Here is a 17,884-nt window from a genome sequence, read left to right on the forward strand (position 1 = left end):
TATACAGAAGGATCGAATGTTGACTGGTAGCATGCATGTTGTAGATAGCCAGTTCATTGAATTTGTAGAATTATCTCTCTCCTGGAATCTGCCTGAGTCAACTGTACGGAGTAATATCAGCATGTCTCTTCCAGCTGCATGACGATACTCATATTCCCATCTCGTCCCGCATGGACACAGAGCCGGTGGAGCCTTTGCTTGAGCGTGTTTTATATAAATTAGCTACCCACATGCCAGCAGTGCTATCGGGCTCTATCATATACGATGTATTAATATGATTTCTCCGAAGGAATACCATCAAAAAGGTCTTCGGGAGTTCTTCGATATAGTCTCATGAGTCCAAGGTCTATTCATCAAAGGAGAACTACTCATCGAACCAGGGATCATCTAGAATCTCTCTTGCCGATGCTCTCGCAGACGGTTCAAACTTCAACAGCCTTCCAATGATCTGACCAAGCTTGAGTATATCATCTCTGGTAAGATCAGGGCTTTGGCAGCCATCGAAGTACACCTCTTCCAACCATTCCTGCAAGTTATGCCCAGTGCTTTCCGTATTTGTATCGTCGCCTGTGTTCATCTCATTCCATTTCTGTTGCCATCTTGCCGGTAAATCGTCACTTGCCATTTCCCGCATTTGAGCCACGAGAATTGCACGTGTGATCATGAAAGTATCGAAAGGCGGTTGTCCCGTAAAGAGTTCAAAAAGCTATTATCAATATCAGTTCACCTATATGGCGATTCGCTTTGGATGAGGCTACTTACCATACACCCCATGCTCCATAGGTCAACCTGATAATCAATACGGTCTTCAAAGATCACTTCGGGTGCCCGGACCGGTAAAGGTGTGTGTAGTGTTTGGGGGATTGTAGTGCGTAGAAACGATTCCCCAAAGTCGATTATTTTGATCGATTGGGCCGAATCCCAAGATTGCGTTGGATATGGGGTTGGCTTAACCATATAGCTAGGCACATTAGCCTCCAGTCCTTGTCCATCAAGCCTTCGGACTAAGCCTAGTTCTGGTTTCCCCAGTATGTCGGTAAACTCTTTCTCGTGAAGGCTATCCATACAAGGTGTGGTAAAGGCCAAGTTGCGGGTATGGAGATCTACATAAGGTGAGACTGTTGAGAACCATGCCTGAGGCAGGATTCTCTCATCCGCAGGATTATCAACGCTACGCCCTTTTTGTCTTTTCTGCCGAAAAGCTCACCTTTGGGGGCCAAATTGAGGACTCCGATCCTCGGCACACAAAGGGGTATAAATAGCAGGAAAAGGCAGATATTATCCAGATCTTTAGACAACTCAATACTTCCATGAGAGACCCTATTCCTAGTATCATTTGAACCCATTGTTGAACCCTACATGCTGTATCATACCTCTGTATCTTCAACAGAGACTTATTTTATATATTTTCCGACGTAGGTGATCTACCTCCATGTCCAATATTCTGTTGGTGCAATTCATTAAGCCCGATCAAAACTTGCTTCGCAATTCTTTTGGCGAGCTTCCCTGGGAGCCTTCCTATAGGGAAGTGTGCATCAATTATATCCGGGATATTCGGCCCTAGAAGCTCATATACTAAGCATCGATGCATTCCGTTTGGGCCGTTCAATTCAAATGTATCCAAAATAGAGATTATATGTTTCCGATAACGGCAATGAGATGCCAATTTTTTCAGAGTCTGAAGCTCTCGTGTGCCCTTCTCATGATTCGTTTCCGAAATAGAGATCTTGATAGCAACATAAACTCGTTTTCTAAAAACAGCCACTTTCGTAATTAGCCAAGGTCACTGTGTGTCACATAGGCATATACAACCTTTGATCTCTCGCCGCCCAAACTGTCGAGTAACCTCCCCATCCTAGTTTATGCAGCACCTTATACCTCCCAGCTCGAAGGTGTTGCCCTAGCGTGATGGGGTGATAGCCGCCCTTCCGATAGCGTTGAAGTGACTCTCCTTCAACAGGAGACATATATCGGGGCTGGCCCCCCTGACTGTTGTCTGCATGGGTAGAAATAGACCCGACCAGACAGGGGCGTAAGTTGTTCCTCGGGGTGATAATGCGCCTTGATGGTATCGAGATGGTTTTCATTGACAGGAGGTGAGCTTCCTTGCCTATCATGTCAAGCAATTTGAGCTTAAGCAGTCTTGACTTGGTACTAAATGCCCGACGCGCTATGTCAACACAAACTATTATCAGTCACATGATCTACACAGGTGTGCAATATACGATCATCCTGCTTGTAAATGTGCTATAACAGACTTGGAACGAATATCACATTACTATACTCGGTGATACAATCCACGATGACTTGTTCCTATTATTTTACTACCAAATGCAACAGGCCTAACAAATTACAAGTATTTACACTTACGCACCAAGAGACCTAAGTAAAGACCAACAAGCAATATAGACAAGACTGTCAAGTCTCCAGATTAAAAACTAACGAGGCGAGAGAAAAGATATATATACTGCATCCTCAACCAAAGAACGGGGGAATCACATACGTCCGCAATGCGAACTTAATAACGCGTAAAAACCAGACTCACGAGTCGGGGTATCCTGAACTGACACGACTGTGCAAGACAAAAGAGGGAGAAAAAAACAGGAAAATAGAAAGGGGAAAAAGCCAAACCAACGCCTTCCTATGCTCACAGTGATCGCATAAGGGAATGAAAGACGCAATCGCTATGAGAGACGTTGAAAACAAAATTGAGAACGCAAAAAAAAGAAGGGAAAATCGAATCATTTAAGCTGACCTCTCCGGACACTTCCAAAGCCTCGGCTGAACAGTTGATGGATCTCAACGGAAGGTCGACGGCCATTCGCGTCTTCCGGGGAGAGATGGCCCGGGCTACTAGCATCGCCGAGGTGGCTCGGTACGCTGCCGTTATGGCTATTTGTCGCGCTGGCACTGGTATAGCCATCGATCTCGACTTCCTGCGTGGCGGGTTTATCCACCATAATGCGAGGACGGGCGAGGAGCTCGCGGACGTGGCGTTCGCGGGCGTCCATTTCAGCGAGTTCGGCGGTCTCTCGCGCGATCTCGAAGCTGGATTTCTTGGTGCCGTGGTCCCAGCCCTGCTGGAGTTCTGCGGCGGCGGCTTCTTCGAAGCGTTTGCGGATGTCGAGGTCTTGTTCATATTCTTGGAAGAGGTCGACGTCGGTTGGGAAGAAGAGGACGCGTAAGGTGGAGACGGTGAATTCGAAGAGGACGACTGCCATTACGGATAGTAGGAGGATGGCCCAGAAGAGGAGGTTGCGGCCGGAGTGGTTGATGAAATTGCCCGGGACGAAGTAGATGCCCTTGCCGGAGCCCATGGTGTATTCGCGGTCGAGGATCAAATCCCAGACGAACCAGCCGCCGACGGAGATTATTATCACGATGAGTGACATGTAGGTCTTGTTGTGGACTTCCAGGACTTGGAGTTTGAGGTTTATGATGATGATGCATGCGGAGAACGTCAGGAGACCCATGGAGAAGATGTCATTGCCGCTGGGATTGACGTTGGCAAGACCGTAAAGACTCCACATTGTGAAGAAGACGATGACTGCTTCACAAGTTGCCATGAATGTCCAACCTAGGTATAGCGAGATATTGAAGCCGCCATGCTTTTGACCCTTGGTGTAGAGCTCCGGCACAGCCAGCAGTGTCGATGCTGCTAGGTCTTTGGTGAAGATGCCCAGGAAGATAACAGCAAGCGAGGTGAACAGCGTGTTGAACATACTCAAACTCCACGGCTCGTACAAACTGGTGCCAGTGTAGCCGTTCCAGCGCTGGTAAAACGCCTGAGTCAGGTAGAACAACATTTCCTTCCAGAAAGTGCCTAGCGTATACTTGCATGCACGCATGTAGTTCCAACGACCGTGCACCAAAAGCAACTTGAGAAGGAAGCGGAACTGTCCGATCGAGTAATCCGAAATACGAGCTGCCTGCAATCCCTCTTTACCAGCGATACCAATACCCACATGAGCCTCCTGGATCATTGCGATATCATTAGCGCCGTCTCCAATAGCAAGAGTGATGGCATCGTTGACATGTTTGCGAATTGTTTTCACCAAAAACGCTTTCTGCTTCGGGCTTGCACGGCAACAGATGACCGAGTCCGCCTTGACGGCCAGTTGGAAGAACTGCTCGCGCACAATCTCATCGGCCTCGATAGTCGAGAGCGTCTGACCATCGACTACGACCACAGAATGTGCCACGCGACCCCGAGTAATCTCCCCAATGAGATGGACGATCGTTTGTTCAACGTCGCCATTCTCTTGGTCGAGAATAGTCAGAGTCGAGTATTCCTTGACAAGACGACACGAGTGACCGACATTGATAGCAGTCTCACGCTTGTCACCAGTCAACATCCACATCTTAATATTGGCTCGGCGCAATTTTTCAATAGCCTCCGGCACGCCCTTCTGCAGCTTATCCTCAATAGCAGTGGCACCTGTGAGCTCCAGCTGCTGCTCGATCTGCTCGCCAGCCTGCTCGATTTTCTGCTGTCGATCAACAAGACTTGTGCATGCCTCGTTGTAGGAAGTTTTCCAACTCGTGTAGGTCGCTTCATCCAAAAATCGGTGGCCATACAATAAAGTCCGCAGGCCGTCGGTGGCAAAGTCATTCAGGTGCTGGAAGCAGCGCTCGAAAATAGCTGTCTCATTAACAACCAGCGCCTCCTCCACAAGATCTTCTTCTTCCTCGCCGTTCGTTGAGCTTCCAGAATCAGAGATCGCAGCCGAGGGTCGTCCCATCTGCGCCGAGGGGCGAGGACTGTAGTACTCGCTATCGGCTTCTCGGTTTAGCATACCGCCATCAGTCTCCCGATCGTGCAGCCAGGCATCTATACTGGCGCGAAGAGCGGAACCCTGCTGTCCGGTAATTGACGAGCGCCGATGAGTGAAGCTAGGACGAGTCATACTGTTCCGAACACCACTGTTCTTTCGACTGTGGTGCTCGCTGTTACGCCGTATGACCTGGTCCGCCTCGGCATTCTTGCGTTTGCTGGCACGTCGCTCGATTTCAATGGCTTTCTCGTGAGCCAGCGCAGCTTGCTTGAGGAGACGCATCAGCGTGGTATCGGCACCTTTGCAGAATAGGCAAATTCGTTGATCGGGCATGCGGACGACGACTGACATGCGCTTTCGCGCGCTTGAGAATTCGATCACGTCCATTATTTCGTAGATCTCGTCGGTAGTGGCTTCATCAGGCCCGTTAGGATGTGTGCGGATGGTCAAGGTGTTTGACTGGCGATCCACTACAAGATAACCAAGTTCCTGGGCAGCAAGGACAAGGGCCAACTCGTCCGGCGAGGCAGCTTGGAACGTGGTGTTTCCGTGTTCATCTTTTTCGGGAATGCAAGTATGACAAAGTGCCATAGACAAAATGAAAAGCTTGGCCTTTCGAGCAAAGATAGTATAAGGCTTGCGTTGGATGTAGTCGAGCATCTCTTCGGTACGGTAAGTTGTGGCAGACCTGCCAGGGCGTATACCATCAAGAGCTCCCGAGACATTAGACGGACGGGGCATCTGGACCTCGGAAACATTCGACTTGCGGCCTAGGGCCTTTTTCCCTTTGCGCTTCGCTTCTTATGAATCAACTTGGTCTGGTCACCTTCACGGGCAGCCTCTTCTTGGAGGTCCGCGTCATGCAGCCAGGCAGTTCCAGCCACGCTCATCTTGCGGAAGCGCATGGAGTTATTTGTCAGGGTACCAGTCTTGTCAGAGAAGATATAGCTGATTTGACCAAGTTCCTCGTTGATGGTAGACGTGTGCGCTTCGAGCGGGGTGTCGGTTTCGGGATCATACATGTCGATATCATTGAGAAGCAGCATCTGTGCAACCTTGACAATTTCCATACTGACGTAAAGCGAGATGGGAATCATGGTATTGAACATGATCAGGAACGAGGTGAAGATGGGGCCGTAGTCGACGGTGGCATCTTCAAGATACCAGGACGATTGCTCCACATCTTGAGACCAGTACTTGTAGGCTACAGTGCAGACAACGGCCAAGATCACGACCAGCAGCACGATAATCATAACGACGCGGTTAACCTTGCCCTGCAAAGCAGGTCTCTTAATTCGCGGGTTCTTGTTGGCGTTCATGCGAATCTTGCACTCCTCGCCGGTGTAAATCACCATACCCAGAGCACGGTCAGTGTTGCGAAGAATACTACCACGGTACACGATCTCGTTGTTGGTCAAGGGCAGCTTCTCCTGGGCATTGACTGTGACGTGACCGTCAAACTTGTAAAGGTCCAGATTCGGGTCTTCGACGACGAAATGCAGTGAGTTGCTGGTAATATCATCCACGGTCGAGCAAACCTTGGACACGGGCCGGCAAGGCTGCTTGTTCTTCAAGTTAGTCTCACCATCCAGGGCCATAGTCTCAATATAAGCGACACCATTGGGTCCGCTGGCATGAATAAGAGCAATATCGGCAGGAATCGGCTGGTCACGTTCAAGTTTCAGAACATCGCCCACCCGGATTTCATCCCACTTGATCCGCACCCAATCCTGAGCGTTGCTTATAATAGAAGCGCCATCTTGCATTGTTCCATGCCCCGGGCGGAGCACCCAAGCATCACGATTGTTCTCCTCCTTATCCAAACGATATCGGCGCCAATCATCGAACCCTTCCTTGCCCATTGAGATACCAACGAAGATCAAAAGCGGCACGATAGTCGTATATGTACCAGTTGTACTCAAGCCAGGAATCATTTGCAAGATAGCGACGATCAAGAAATAGAAATTGGCGACTTTCGTGAATTGGGCGAAGAATTGGCGGGGGAAGAAACTCCAGAGACTATAACGGCTAGAACGAATGGAGTTACTGACATATGGCTTCCCGGTGCGCTCATCAAGCATAGTATCCACCATAGAGGGATTGAGGTCAATATGACGCCCATCCTGAGTAGGTGGAATGTCCTTGATTCGCAGAACAAATTTCTGGATAGTTGTCATGATCGCCTCGAAGCGCGCAACAGCCGCAGCAGTAGTCGCCTTCCGGCGCAGCCATTTCTCATGAGCCACAGACATAGAAAACTGTTTCTTGAGGGGCTCAGAGGAGAGATAAGTGGTCGAGTCCTCCTTGTGAGTCGAGTCGATCGTCGCCGTCGGCGCGACACTCAGCGCATTCTTTTCATCAGCGGAGCTGAGCGTCTCAGCAGCCGCAACCGGAGTCTGGGTCACATCTGACGACGGCTCCCTGACCTCGCCCAGCTCAGCCAAGGCGAGGTCATCCTTCTCCGTCGTCGAATTGATTGCCTTATTAAATATAGTGCGACGTAGCGAGTATCCACGGTTTCGCGACCGGGACCGGCCGGCGGGCTCAGGATTTGTCGGGGACAGAGGGGAGAGAGTCGCATTCTGGGCAGCATTGGGAGGCGACAGCGGAGAAGTTGGCGAAGGCGCAGGTCGAACTGATGGAGGCGCCAGCGCAGTGTCGACAGTCAAGCCGCGAGGATTGGGACGTCGATCCCAGTTGGTCTGTCTTTGTTCCTCAACCGACTCGCGATCGAGATCGGTTGAGAAACGTACATGTTGGAAGGAGCTCCGTCGCCCGGCATCGGAGCCCGTCCGTGACGACACGAGGGAGGGTCGTCGTATAACATCGCTCTGCCTGGGTTGGATTTCCTCTGTAGGTTCAGTAGATCTGTCGTTGGGGGACATGACGACCGTCGAATTCCTTGCACAAGTGCGCGGGACAGACCCCGACGATCTTGGTACTTTTTTATTCCTCTAAGGCTATCACAATCTGTCTTTGCAAGCTTTCTCTGTCGGGTGGTACTGAAATGATTCGATTCGATTGATCACACTGATCAGATCATTCTTCTGTTCAGCGGGGGAGACGTGATTTCCCCTGGCGCAAAGCGAAAGTATTGGTCGAGGGCCTAGGAAACGAGGGGACGCCCGTCGAAGCAAGGATCGAAAGCGATAAAAACGAAGGGCGCAGTAATCCTCAATAATAAAAAAATGAAAAATGAAACAAGGCTAAGAGAATAAGAGAATAAGCAAGAAAAGAAAGGGAGTCCAAGTGTGCAAGCCAAGACCCAATTTGGACAGAACGGTACTGAGCCCAAAACGGCCTAGTGTGTCCAACTTGCGATCTTCACGATGTTTCGAGGCAATGCCATGATAGGCAGAGAAAAACGGGGAGGAATGGGGAAAAACTGGAGTCAAGTGGGCAAGTCGGAAAAAAAAATCCAACATGTCCGACACAATCCCCAATGACAAGCATATCCGTTCGTCGGAGAGTTCTGGGCAAACGCGTAAGACGCAACCATCTACGGAGTACGTGCGTTGTGTTATGCCTACAGGCACAGCCCCCAAGTTAATTTAAGAAAGTCAGGCTGAGTCCCTTGGGGGCCAAAGGCCCGCTGAACCCAGAACTGCGACTGGTTTCATTGGCCACTCGCCCACATTCCCCGGGTCCACCTATTTGCGGACTGGCTGAAAGTGGCAATCTCGACTTCTCGTGTTGAGCGCACGTTCTATGGGTGGTACGGTGTACGGAGTAAGCTGTAGAATGCAGCGTCGAACAACTGAGTCCGACCCTAGGTACTCACTCAACTTGACAGCTCTGGAATATCCCCTTGAACTGGCCTATCTACATACTCCGTACATACGTACTTTCGAGTTTTTTTAGTGGAGTCCTGCCGATCGCAACCAGGGAAGCAGACCTTCCAGGGCCCAGGCATCGCTCAAAAAGGCTGAAACGGAAAAGAATAGAATTTGAGTTGAAGTTGGATTGGTTCACAACGTTCGCAAATCGTGACTATGTGGAGTACAAGGTAAGAGATCCAACCCTCAAAGTCGCATGGCAAAAAAAAAAAAAAGCAAAACACACGTAATTCATGCCAAGACGTGAAGGCCTATGACGTCAATCCCCGCTATCAATAGCGTGGCTGCTGTCCATATGGCGGCTGCTGGTATCCAGATCCAGACCCGTATGGCTGCTGAGGTGGGGGACGGCCATAGCTACCCGATCCCTGGTACGGGGCCTGACCAGGAGGGGGCCCTGACGGCGGGGCATATTGACCACCTTGTGGTGCCTGACCAGGAGGGGGTCCTGCAGGCGGGGCATATTGACCACCTTGTGGTGCCTGACCAGGAGGGGGCCCTGCAGGCGGGGCATATTGACCACCCTGTGGTGCATAACCAGACTGGGAACCGTACTGGCTGGGAGGAGCGCCGGGAGGCGCACCGTATGGAGGCTGGGCTTGACCTTGGGATTGGGGAGGCTGGCCGTAGCCGCCGCCGCTTCCGTACTGAGCTACCGATGAGGGCGGGGGAGCCGCACGACGTGCGTTGTCGCGCTCATCCTTGGTGTCGTAGGAGGAATCGATAGCACCAAGCATCAGTTTGGCACACTAAAGCAATCAGTAAAGTGATCAACGATACATAACAAAATCCGGAACTTACCCAAAGCTCACGGGTGAGATGCACTGGCGGATTAGCACGAGACATCTCATCTTGCTCAACCTCAAAGTCTGGAACACCATGTTAGCTGTATCCACTATGGACGCCATGTAGAAACATACTGGAAGTGCAGTCGATCAAGTGGCCAATGTGGGGATCCTCGTCCAGAGAGGACAGGAAGTCGCGAGCCCGCGAATCAGTGCCCACCTGCGAGAACTGGAATGCCACGGCACCGGGGCCATAACGGGTCCGCGTGGTCTCCTCCACTGCGTAGCGAATGACATCACCCACAGTACCGTGAGACTCACCAGCTGGCTGTCCGTCGGTGATGGTAATTACCAGCACAGGCTTCTCCAGGCGGTTGGCTCGGGCGGGCTGAACAATCATGGGTTCAACAACCTTGGACCGGAGGCTAGTGCCCAGAGGGGTCAGTCCAGAGAAACGGACACGGGAGACAAGACGTTCAACATCTTCCGCGTCACGGATACCATCGCCCTGTTCGCTGGAGTTCATGAATCGAACGGAGATACCATCCTGATCGAAGGTAGAGGCTGCAGTAGCCACGATACCAAGAATCTGTCTGAGCTGATCCTTTCGGAGTCCCTTCTCCTCGAACTCGATCGATCCACTGTCATCGACGTAGAGGATTACATCATACAGCGCCAGTTTCATGACATCGGTCGCAACCTCCATGGGCACCGCCCATTCGCCGATCAGCTTGTTAAGCTTGCCCGGTGCTTCGGCAGCAAGTGTCTGAACAAGTCGGTCCAGTCGCTCCGGGGGTAGAAACTTTGGATATTCTTCTCTTGGATCGTGGAAATCAAAAGCGATCGGTAGGCTGCAATCTGTTGCTGTGTGGCCGGGGGCGCTCCACCCTGAGGCGCACCCTGAGGGGCGCCACCAGGTGCGCCATACTGGCCCTGCGGTGGTCCGCTTGGTGGTCCAGGTGACGGTCCAGCACGGCCCTGGCCACCGGGGTAAGGAGCTCCCTGAGGAGGGTAGGATGGCGCCTGGTTCTATTTCCCGTTAGCATTCATCCTTCCACTATCGCAAGTTTAACGAAACCCCCAAAACAAAAGCGAGAGAAGAAAACAAAGTGATAATTGAGGGCATGGGGAAATTTGTACATATGACGGCTGCTGTCCAGGGTATTGCTGTCCAGGGTACCCTTGAGGAGCTTGCTGTTGACCAGGATAGGGCGACTGGGGGGGCTGCTGTCCGGGGTAAGGAGACTGCGGAGGCTGCTGTCCTGGATAAGGCGAGGAAGGAGAAGCATAACCCTGTCCCGGGCGCTGGCCTGGATACGGCGAACTAGCGGAGGCATAGGGCTGGCCTTGTGGTGGGGGTGGAGGCGCGCGGCCATAGGCCTGAGGTTGAGATGCGGGGTAAGGCGTAGGCTGCTGCGATGGCGGCCTGCCATATGATGCAGGAGATGGGGATGCGTTGTAAGACTGTTGAAATGAGCCGCCGTATGGAGAATAGCCTTGATATCCTTGGTAGGGTCCCGACATGATGGTTTTGTTCCAGAACCAGGTGTTGGAGGGGTAAAACGTGAAGACGGGGAAACGGAGAAACACGGATAAAAGGCAAAATTTAAGGAAAATGGCTTACCGATCCCTGAGGGGCTGGGGATCCTGGATAAGCCTGGTACTGCGATTGTTGACTCTGCGAAGAATTAGCACTTTTCTCCCTCAAATGACGTCGCGGAACAAGCGAAGAGATGAAGTGACTTACGGATCCACCAGCCTGCAATGAGGAAGGAGGGCCTCCAGTATACCCCGAGGGAGGTGCCCCTCCGTACGTGCCACTATTAGCCATCGTCTGGCTGTTCTGAGCTGCAGCGATTTTCTGAGCAAACTGGAAAAAAATGAGGGGTTAGATTGAGGGGATTTCGTCGGGGTTGTGGTGAAAGGGAAGAACGCGGCCGACTTACACCCATGATAAACTTGAGAAACCAAGAGAAAAGGCAAGATACAGGCAGAAGTGAAAGTCTCACGAGGTGAGAAATCAATGACGTTGGCTGATGTGGATAGCGCCCCTCTTCTTCTGAGGCTGACCTGGACCTGTATATGGCAGGTACCTCGAGGTACCTGCTGGCTCGCTTATCTCCCCTAGCAACCGAGGTACTTTAAAGTACCTTTGAATGAAGTCACCGGATTCAGCTATGTGCTTTTACTCTGTACAACATACGGAGTATACCGATTGGGACTTTGTACTCTGTACGAGTACAATACGATCATTATCTAAAACGCAGAGAACCACACTCTTCCAGCGTGAGTATACGAAGCTCAGTCGCCTCCAATCGGCCTTTCTCGCTTGTTTTCGGGGACAGTGGGCTGGTGCTATCCAGTTGCGATATCATTTTTGCCTCTTAGGTCGATAGTACGAACTAGCAAAGCCGCCATTTTGTGCTAACCATAATGAACTTGGCATCCAATCTATCTCTCTTCCTAGTCCTCGCGTCTCTGCGGGACAAAAAAGCCAACGGCTCCGGTCGTCTTTCCCCGTGGCCAACGGCCCACATCCATCCGATGCTTCCAGAAGCACACACGCTGCAAGTCATTAAATTACCTCACAGATAGCTGCAGGCACGGTTTTGCCTAAATGATTCCACGGATATTAATTTCTGCGTGGCATGGTGATAGCTTTGCCTAGGCAACCACTCGAGCCGAAATATCAGCAAATCCTGCAAGTGGACATCGAGTGTTAGTCATACGCCAAGTTGCAGCGGTCAACGTACGACCTAATCCCTGTCATACCATTGCCCATCGATTTGCTACGGAGTCCTCCGTACATTACACCAAGTGTTGGTTCTATGTAGGTAATCCAGTGAGTTCCCTGAACGTAGACAAAATTATTGCAATTCTATTAAATGGGGACAGAAAATCTAATACACGCTGTATGCGACTGTACAAAATGCACGCTAAGATAGTCTTTTGCTTCATGATTCTTCAAGCGTCATATAGCTTTCATAATCTAGAATCGGATTAGCAATGCATCCAACTGAACACGAGGCCGGGGCAAACATACCTACTCGAGCTTCTTGCACTCGAGGTACTTCTCGCCACGACGGCAAGGAGCATCGGCCAGGACCTGGCAGCACTTCTCGCCAGCCTTGGAGGCGCACTCATCAGCACCGTCCATGGAGACAGCGAGGACCTTGCTGCCGCTGGGCAGCTCGTGGCCGGCCTTGAAGGGGGAGCGGCCGCAGTAGTCAGAGCCGGAACTGTGCTCGGGGGCGATCCAGTCGCAGGCCCAGCCGGCGTAGACGCAGTCGAAGGTATCGGCGGCCTTCACACCGGGAGTACCGGAAGCGACGGCCACAGAGGTGGAGGAGGCAATGAAGGAGCTGGTAGCAGCAACCGAGGAAGACTTAGGAGTACGGCTGGGGCGGATAGAGAGAGAAGAAGGGGTGGCGGAGGAGGAGACAATCTTGGAAGAAGAGGCGATCACGGACGAAGAGGCGACGGCAGAGGAAGTGGAAGTGGAAGTGGCAGTGGCAGCGGAGGTGATGGTGGTGGCCGAGACCAGACCAGCCAGGAGGGAGACAGCGGCGAAGGTGTACTGCATTGTGAAAAAATTTTTGAAGTATTTGCTTGAGGAGAAAAGTTCATGAGACGGGGAAAATTGGTAGATATAGGACCTCGCGAGGAATATGATGTACAGAATAGGTATAGCTAAAGAACCTTCGACGTACCCCGTAATGAATTAGCTTCTCAACAAATAACAGAGCTAGCTGTGCCGTACCCAACGCAAAAAAACACCAGAACTATCTAGATCGGCGGCGATCACGGCGAATTGAGCTAGCTGAGCCAATAGTCCAGTGGAGTGAGAAGCCTTGGTGGAGCACGGCCGGCTTAGCCCTAACGTCAAGCGGAAAGAGATCCCACGAAGACGGACGCCGGGCTATCTCGGATCCGAATTTAGTATAATCGGGCCTGGATCTACGGAGTACATACATCGATGCATGCCGTACGGAGTATTCCAGGAGCCGATCGACACCTCGGGGTGCAGGAGGTACCCCGAAGTTACGAAGGGAATACTGGGGACACATGCATTGGGGTGGAGCAGGCTGACGGGAATCAGCCAGCCAATGATCCTGCAGGAAGAGGGCTCCTTTCAAACATAAGATGCATTTCGTAGCTCATGGATCCGTATCATCATGCCACGGCATCTGGTCTTGAGAGCCGAGAAGCACACCACTCACTATGTACAGGGGATAGTGTTTGATGAAGCATGGTCCATAGGTTTACTATGCTGTTTTTATGTACATATCTGACGAGGCATACACATGGGAACCCGAGGAAAGCCGAAAAGGCTTTGGAGCCGACCAAGCCGAGCAGCTAATCAGATGCCTGCATATTCCATACAACATATGAATAAATCCACCGAGTAGCAACGGGTCTTATAGCTCCGGTCCATAGTGTACCGATTACATCTCTCCGGGTATCACTCTGTGATCACTTTCTTGATTGGTTCCAATTCTCTTGTCCAATCAGCTCTCTCGAACGTCAACGTATATTGTCTCGAGATTCTATATTACTAAAAAAAAAGGCTAGGTCTAAAGGGGCATGAACCAGCCAGACTTCACAATTTCACAGGTTTGGCACGCAAAATCGACTGCTGCGTCATGGAAGCTACCAAGTTCCCCTCATCATCCCACAGTTTGGCCTCGGTGTATGTACGACCATGGCCAGCGCGCTGGTTAATGATTTCCCTCAGATGCCATTCATCCATCTTAGGGTGCGGCACAAATATGCGCAGTGCAAAGTCTAAACTGGAGCACGCCCCAACATCATCGAAAAACATGTGATTATGAGCCAAAGGTAAGAAGGCCAGGATACCATCCATGAGGAACCCAAGACCGGCCATCTGTTCTGCTTCGGTCCGAAGCGGGTGTTTCACCTTCACCCAATCTGCGGACGCTTTTTCCGTAGGAGACAATCCGTCCTGTGTGGTTTTGGCGGTCTTGGCAAACCCCAGCATGTTTTGAGTAGTGATACCTTCTGGACAGGGACGACCGTCATAAAGGTCCCGGGACAGTTTGAATAACGTGTTGAAGATATTGGCCTGTTTCTCGGTGATCTTGCCAGGTTTGAGCCAATTCTCCTCCACCACGCTCTCCCAGGTGGCACAGTCCCGCCAGTGAGGATAGCTTCTACTGGGAGAAGCTGAGTGTGTGAGAACAGAAGGTTCATCCTTGTGGAAATCGGCTGATAGCTCCATACACAGGATCAGGTTGCCAGTCGATGGATCTTTCTGTTCAACATTAACCCGATAGGTTATGAAACCTCTCGACTTCCGGAGTTGTATAGGCGTGCATATCAGTTTGATCTCTGTGCTGACAGGGCGAAGATAGTGTCCGAGGACCGAATGAAGATGAAACCCATCGGGAACGCTCTTGTACGCAGCATGAATCGCGAGAGCGATAGCGTAACCACCATATGCAATGCTTGCCGGGTTTCCCAACCTCTGAGGAAGATGCCTGGAGATATAATGATCCTGGAATTTTTCCAACGATATATGTTCCGCTAATGTGGTTGCCATGGCTGTGTCGAATGATTGGGTTGAGTGGTTTATCTCAGAGCGAGTCTAATGTATGTGGAAGACACAGGGGAAATTAGAGACGATACAATGTCCCTGAATGGCTGGTATGGAGAGAAAGGCGTAGGATATAAAAGTCGACATTTCTCTGGAAGTGAAAACGGTAGACCTCGGCTCGGCAGTTGGGTTACCCTTAATAATACGCGATGCGAACTTGGGGCTCTTTGCGGCTCACTAGACTCAATCAGTCACTGTGAGATGCATGATGATGTAGGTAGGATCTTTTGATAAGAATGACATGTTTCTAGATGAGTCTGTTCCAGGTTTCGGAGACATGTACTCGGTAGAGTGGGTTGCTATGATTCCATTTGGAGCACGGAGTACAGTCTTGGGGATTCGAATTGCACACGGCAGTTTGCAATGTTTGAGAGCCGGCCCGACCTCGAGTTCGGCCCACTGCGTCGGTGTCCACCGAACAGAAATCACATGGGAACTCACATGGGAACTCACATGGGAGATAACTACGGAGTCCATATGCTCAATTAATTCTGCGAGTCGATCTAGATTATGACCTTAGAACACTTGTTTGGATTTAACATTGGATAGGGGGGTGGAAAGGAACGCTTCCCTCTTCCCACGCGAATCCCTCTAGGATCTCGAATATCAAACTACATACTGTCCACTTGCACTGGCAATTAGGGGAATATCCAAAGGCATCTGACTTGGGTAAGAAATGGCTCAGTAATCCAGGTATCATCTCGAAGTTTCCCAGTCGACATGACATGTAATAAGCATTGACGCGGACCGCCTGTTCTTCCTTTGCGCATATCGCTGCCGTATTCATACCATCGCCACCCATACGCAGGTAATATAGACACATTTAACCCCTGGTATCTAGATATGTGCTAGGAACATTCGATTTCTGTCGAAGGGAACCGTGGCTCCAAGGTTGGCGGCCCGCATCTCCACCTATCCGCCCTTCCAGAAGATCTAAAGCCGCTTAAGTATAGATGATGTTTGTGTACTATTCGTTTGTTACCCATCTATTGAGATGTCTCAAGGTATTATGCTTCCAGGATGTAAACAGCTGAGGCCGATAGACATGTACGTTGTAGGTGTGTCGCTATACTATTGGCTATCGCATCCTTGATGTTTCCAGCCCTGTATACACAGCCTAACCTAGATCTATACAGGATCGACCATCTATCTGCAGCTGTCGATATCCGGTGCATCAGATCTGGGTATCTATGGATCAAACCCGGGGTAAGGCTCAGGCTGAACCATAGAGTCTGAGAGCTGGTCCAGTGAACAATGATGTCACAAAGTTGGCATATGCTCCATCCATGTGCCTTTCTTTGAGCATGGTAGTACACAACTCACAAGGGCAGTGCCCTCTTTCATTTCTCTGATCCTTTTCAAGTTACTACAAGAAAGCATTCCTTTCTTCTCGCATTTTACTCTCACATACCAAACATCCACAGTCCCTGAGTTCCCGAGTTATCCTTCATTCCCCCAGTAACTCACCACGCTCAAGTGATCTACAAAGGACTCGATCGTTCTTTTTTCCTTCCTTCGTCTGTAACCATTGGATCTGCAACACCCAGTCTCTCCACCAACATGGTCACCCCTGTCCTGCGCCTGGGCATCCTCGGCGCCACAAACGCCGTCCAAGCCACCTACCTCCCGGTCCTGCAGTCCCTCAAAACACACTTCACCCTCACAGCCATCTACGACCCCAACGAAGAGGTCGCAAAGCAATGTCAATCCCGCTTCGATATCACACACAGCACCACAATCGCCGAGGATGTCCTTCGCCATAAAGAAGTGGACGTGGTCCTCAACCTACTCCCAATGGAATACCACGAGCAATACACCGTGATAGCCCTCGAAGCCGGCAAAAACGTAATGGTCGAAGTCCCACTCACAATGAGCGTCCCAAGCCTACGCCGCATCCGCGACGCAATCAAAAAGGGCAAAGCCACACGATCCCTCGACGGCATCAACGAATCCGAAGGCCCAAAGGTCTTCGTCGGATGTGCGCGCCGCTACGCCCCATGCTTCACAGAAGTCTTCAAGAAGGAGCTCGCCAATATAGGCCGGGTGTACTACGCGCGCTGTCGACACATCGCCGGTCCCATGAACAGCATCCGGTCACCATCATCGAAGGATATTATCCCGCCGATGAAAGCACAAAATAACCCGGAACAGTTCCGCGCGCTGCTGGAAGATGTCTTCGGGACTGAGGACGAGCTCACTCCGGACAGGATAGCCTTTTGTCGGTACCTGGGAATGCTGGGTTGTCATGATCTTTCGGTGATGCGTGAGTCCCTGGGTTTCCCAGATGCAGTGTCGAACGTCGCAATCACAGATCCTTTCTACTCTGCTATCTTCCACTACACGAATTCCGAGAAGGGCGATAAACACCCGTTCACCCTGCTTTACGAGGCGGGCGTTGATGCCATTCCCCGATGTGATGCTCATTTAACCGTTTATGGAGCGCATAAGACCCTCACCGTTGAATACGATTTCCCTCGTCCAGGTGAGAAGATCAGCACGGGCACTTATGTGCGGGTTATCGTTGAGGAAGCGGATGAGAACGTGGATGTTGATAAGGTTAATGACAACCAGATCAACGAGACGGAGAATGCTGTCCCCCATCCCCGAGTGAAGAGGACTGAGACTGTTAGTACCTGCGACGAGGCATATGAGCACGAATTCTTGGCTCTGCATTCGTATCTCGTTGGTGGGCAATTGGCGGCGAAGACGACGACTGAGGATGCTGTGATGGATCTGAGACTGCTGCTCATGATCTTTGAGCAATATAACCGGCAATGTGGTACCATCAGCACTCCACTGGGTTGATCTCTGGGTTGTCGGTATACGGATTGATAGCGGCAGGGGTGGATTTCGTCCGGTGTTACTCGAGGGGTG

General features: G+C 51.0%; 6 protein-coding genes across 6 annotated transcripts; 1 reads left to right on the forward strand and 5 right to left on the reverse strand.

Annotated features, from left to right (window-relative positions):
- Positions 1–364: 364 nt before the first annotated feature.
- Positions 365–1,967, reverse strand: N7457_007844 (uncharacterized protein; the record flags this gene model as incomplete). Its single annotated transcript, XM_057178887.1, has 4 exons — positions 365–706; positions 763–1,041; positions 1,478–1,751; positions 1,810–1,967. 4 exons carry the CDS (start codon positions 1,965–1,967, stop codon positions 365–367), a joined length of 1,053 nt encoding a protein of 350 aa, XP_057027273.1.
- A 774-nt stretch (positions 1,968–2,741) lies between these two features.
- On the reverse strand, positions 2,742–7,660 carry N7457_007845 (aminophospholipid-translocating P4-type ATPase DNF3; the record flags this gene model as incomplete). Its single annotated transcript, XM_057178888.1, has 2 exons — positions 2,742–5,572; positions 5,602–7,660. The coding sequence occupies 2 exons, from the start codon at positions 7,658–7,660 to the stop codon at positions 2,742–2,744; spliced, it is 4,890 nt and encodes a 1,629-aa protein (XP_057027274.1).
- Positions 7,661–8,883: 1,223 nt separating this feature from the next.
- On the reverse strand, positions 8,884–11,348 carry rfeF (uncharacterized protein; the record flags this gene model as incomplete). The annotated part of the gene is made up of 7 exons (XM_057178889.1): positions 8,884–9,360; positions 9,413–9,480; positions 9,532–10,260; positions 10,325–10,419; positions 10,577–10,860; positions 11,021–11,266; positions 11,343–11,348. The coding sequence occupies 7 exons, from the start codon at positions 11,346–11,348 to the stop codon at positions 8,884–8,886; spliced, it is 1,905 nt and encodes a 634-aa protein (XP_057027275.1).
- Positions 11,349–12,439: 1,091 nt separating this feature from the next.
- N7457_007847 (uncharacterized protein) lies at positions 12,440–12,979 on the reverse strand (the record flags this gene model as incomplete). The annotated part of the gene is made up of 1 exon (XM_057178890.1): positions 12,440–12,979. One exon carries the CDS (start codon positions 12,977–12,979, stop codon positions 12,440–12,442), a length of 540 nt encoding a protein of 179 aa, XP_057027276.1.
- A 1,017-nt stretch (positions 12,980–13,996) lies between these two features.
- N7457_007848 (acyl-CoA thioesterase) lies at positions 13,997–14,956 on the reverse strand (the record flags this gene model as incomplete). Its single annotated transcript, XM_057178891.1, has 1 exon — positions 13,997–14,956. The coding sequence occupies one exon, from the start codon at positions 14,954–14,956 to the stop codon at positions 13,997–13,999; it is 960 nt and encodes a 319-aa protein (XP_057027277.1).
- Positions 14,957–16,570: 1,614 nt separating this feature from the next.
- N7457_007849 (Gfo/Idh/MocA family protein) lies at positions 16,571–17,815 on the forward strand (the record flags this gene model as incomplete). Its single annotated transcript, XM_057178892.1, has 1 exon — positions 16,571–17,815. The coding sequence occupies one exon, from the start codon at positions 16,571–16,573 to the stop codon at positions 17,813–17,815; it is 1,245 nt and encodes a 414-aa protein (XP_057027278.1).
- Positions 17,816–17,884: the final 69 nt, after the last annotated feature.

This window comes from Penicillium paradoxum, assembly GCF_028828445.1.
Source record: "Penicillium paradoxum strain IBT 22861 chromosome Unknown utg000007l_segment0_segment0, whole genome shotgun sequence".
Classification (NCBI taxonomy): Eukaryota; Fungi; Ascomycota; class Eurotiomycetes; order Eurotiales; family Aspergillaceae; genus Penicillium; species Penicillium paradoxum.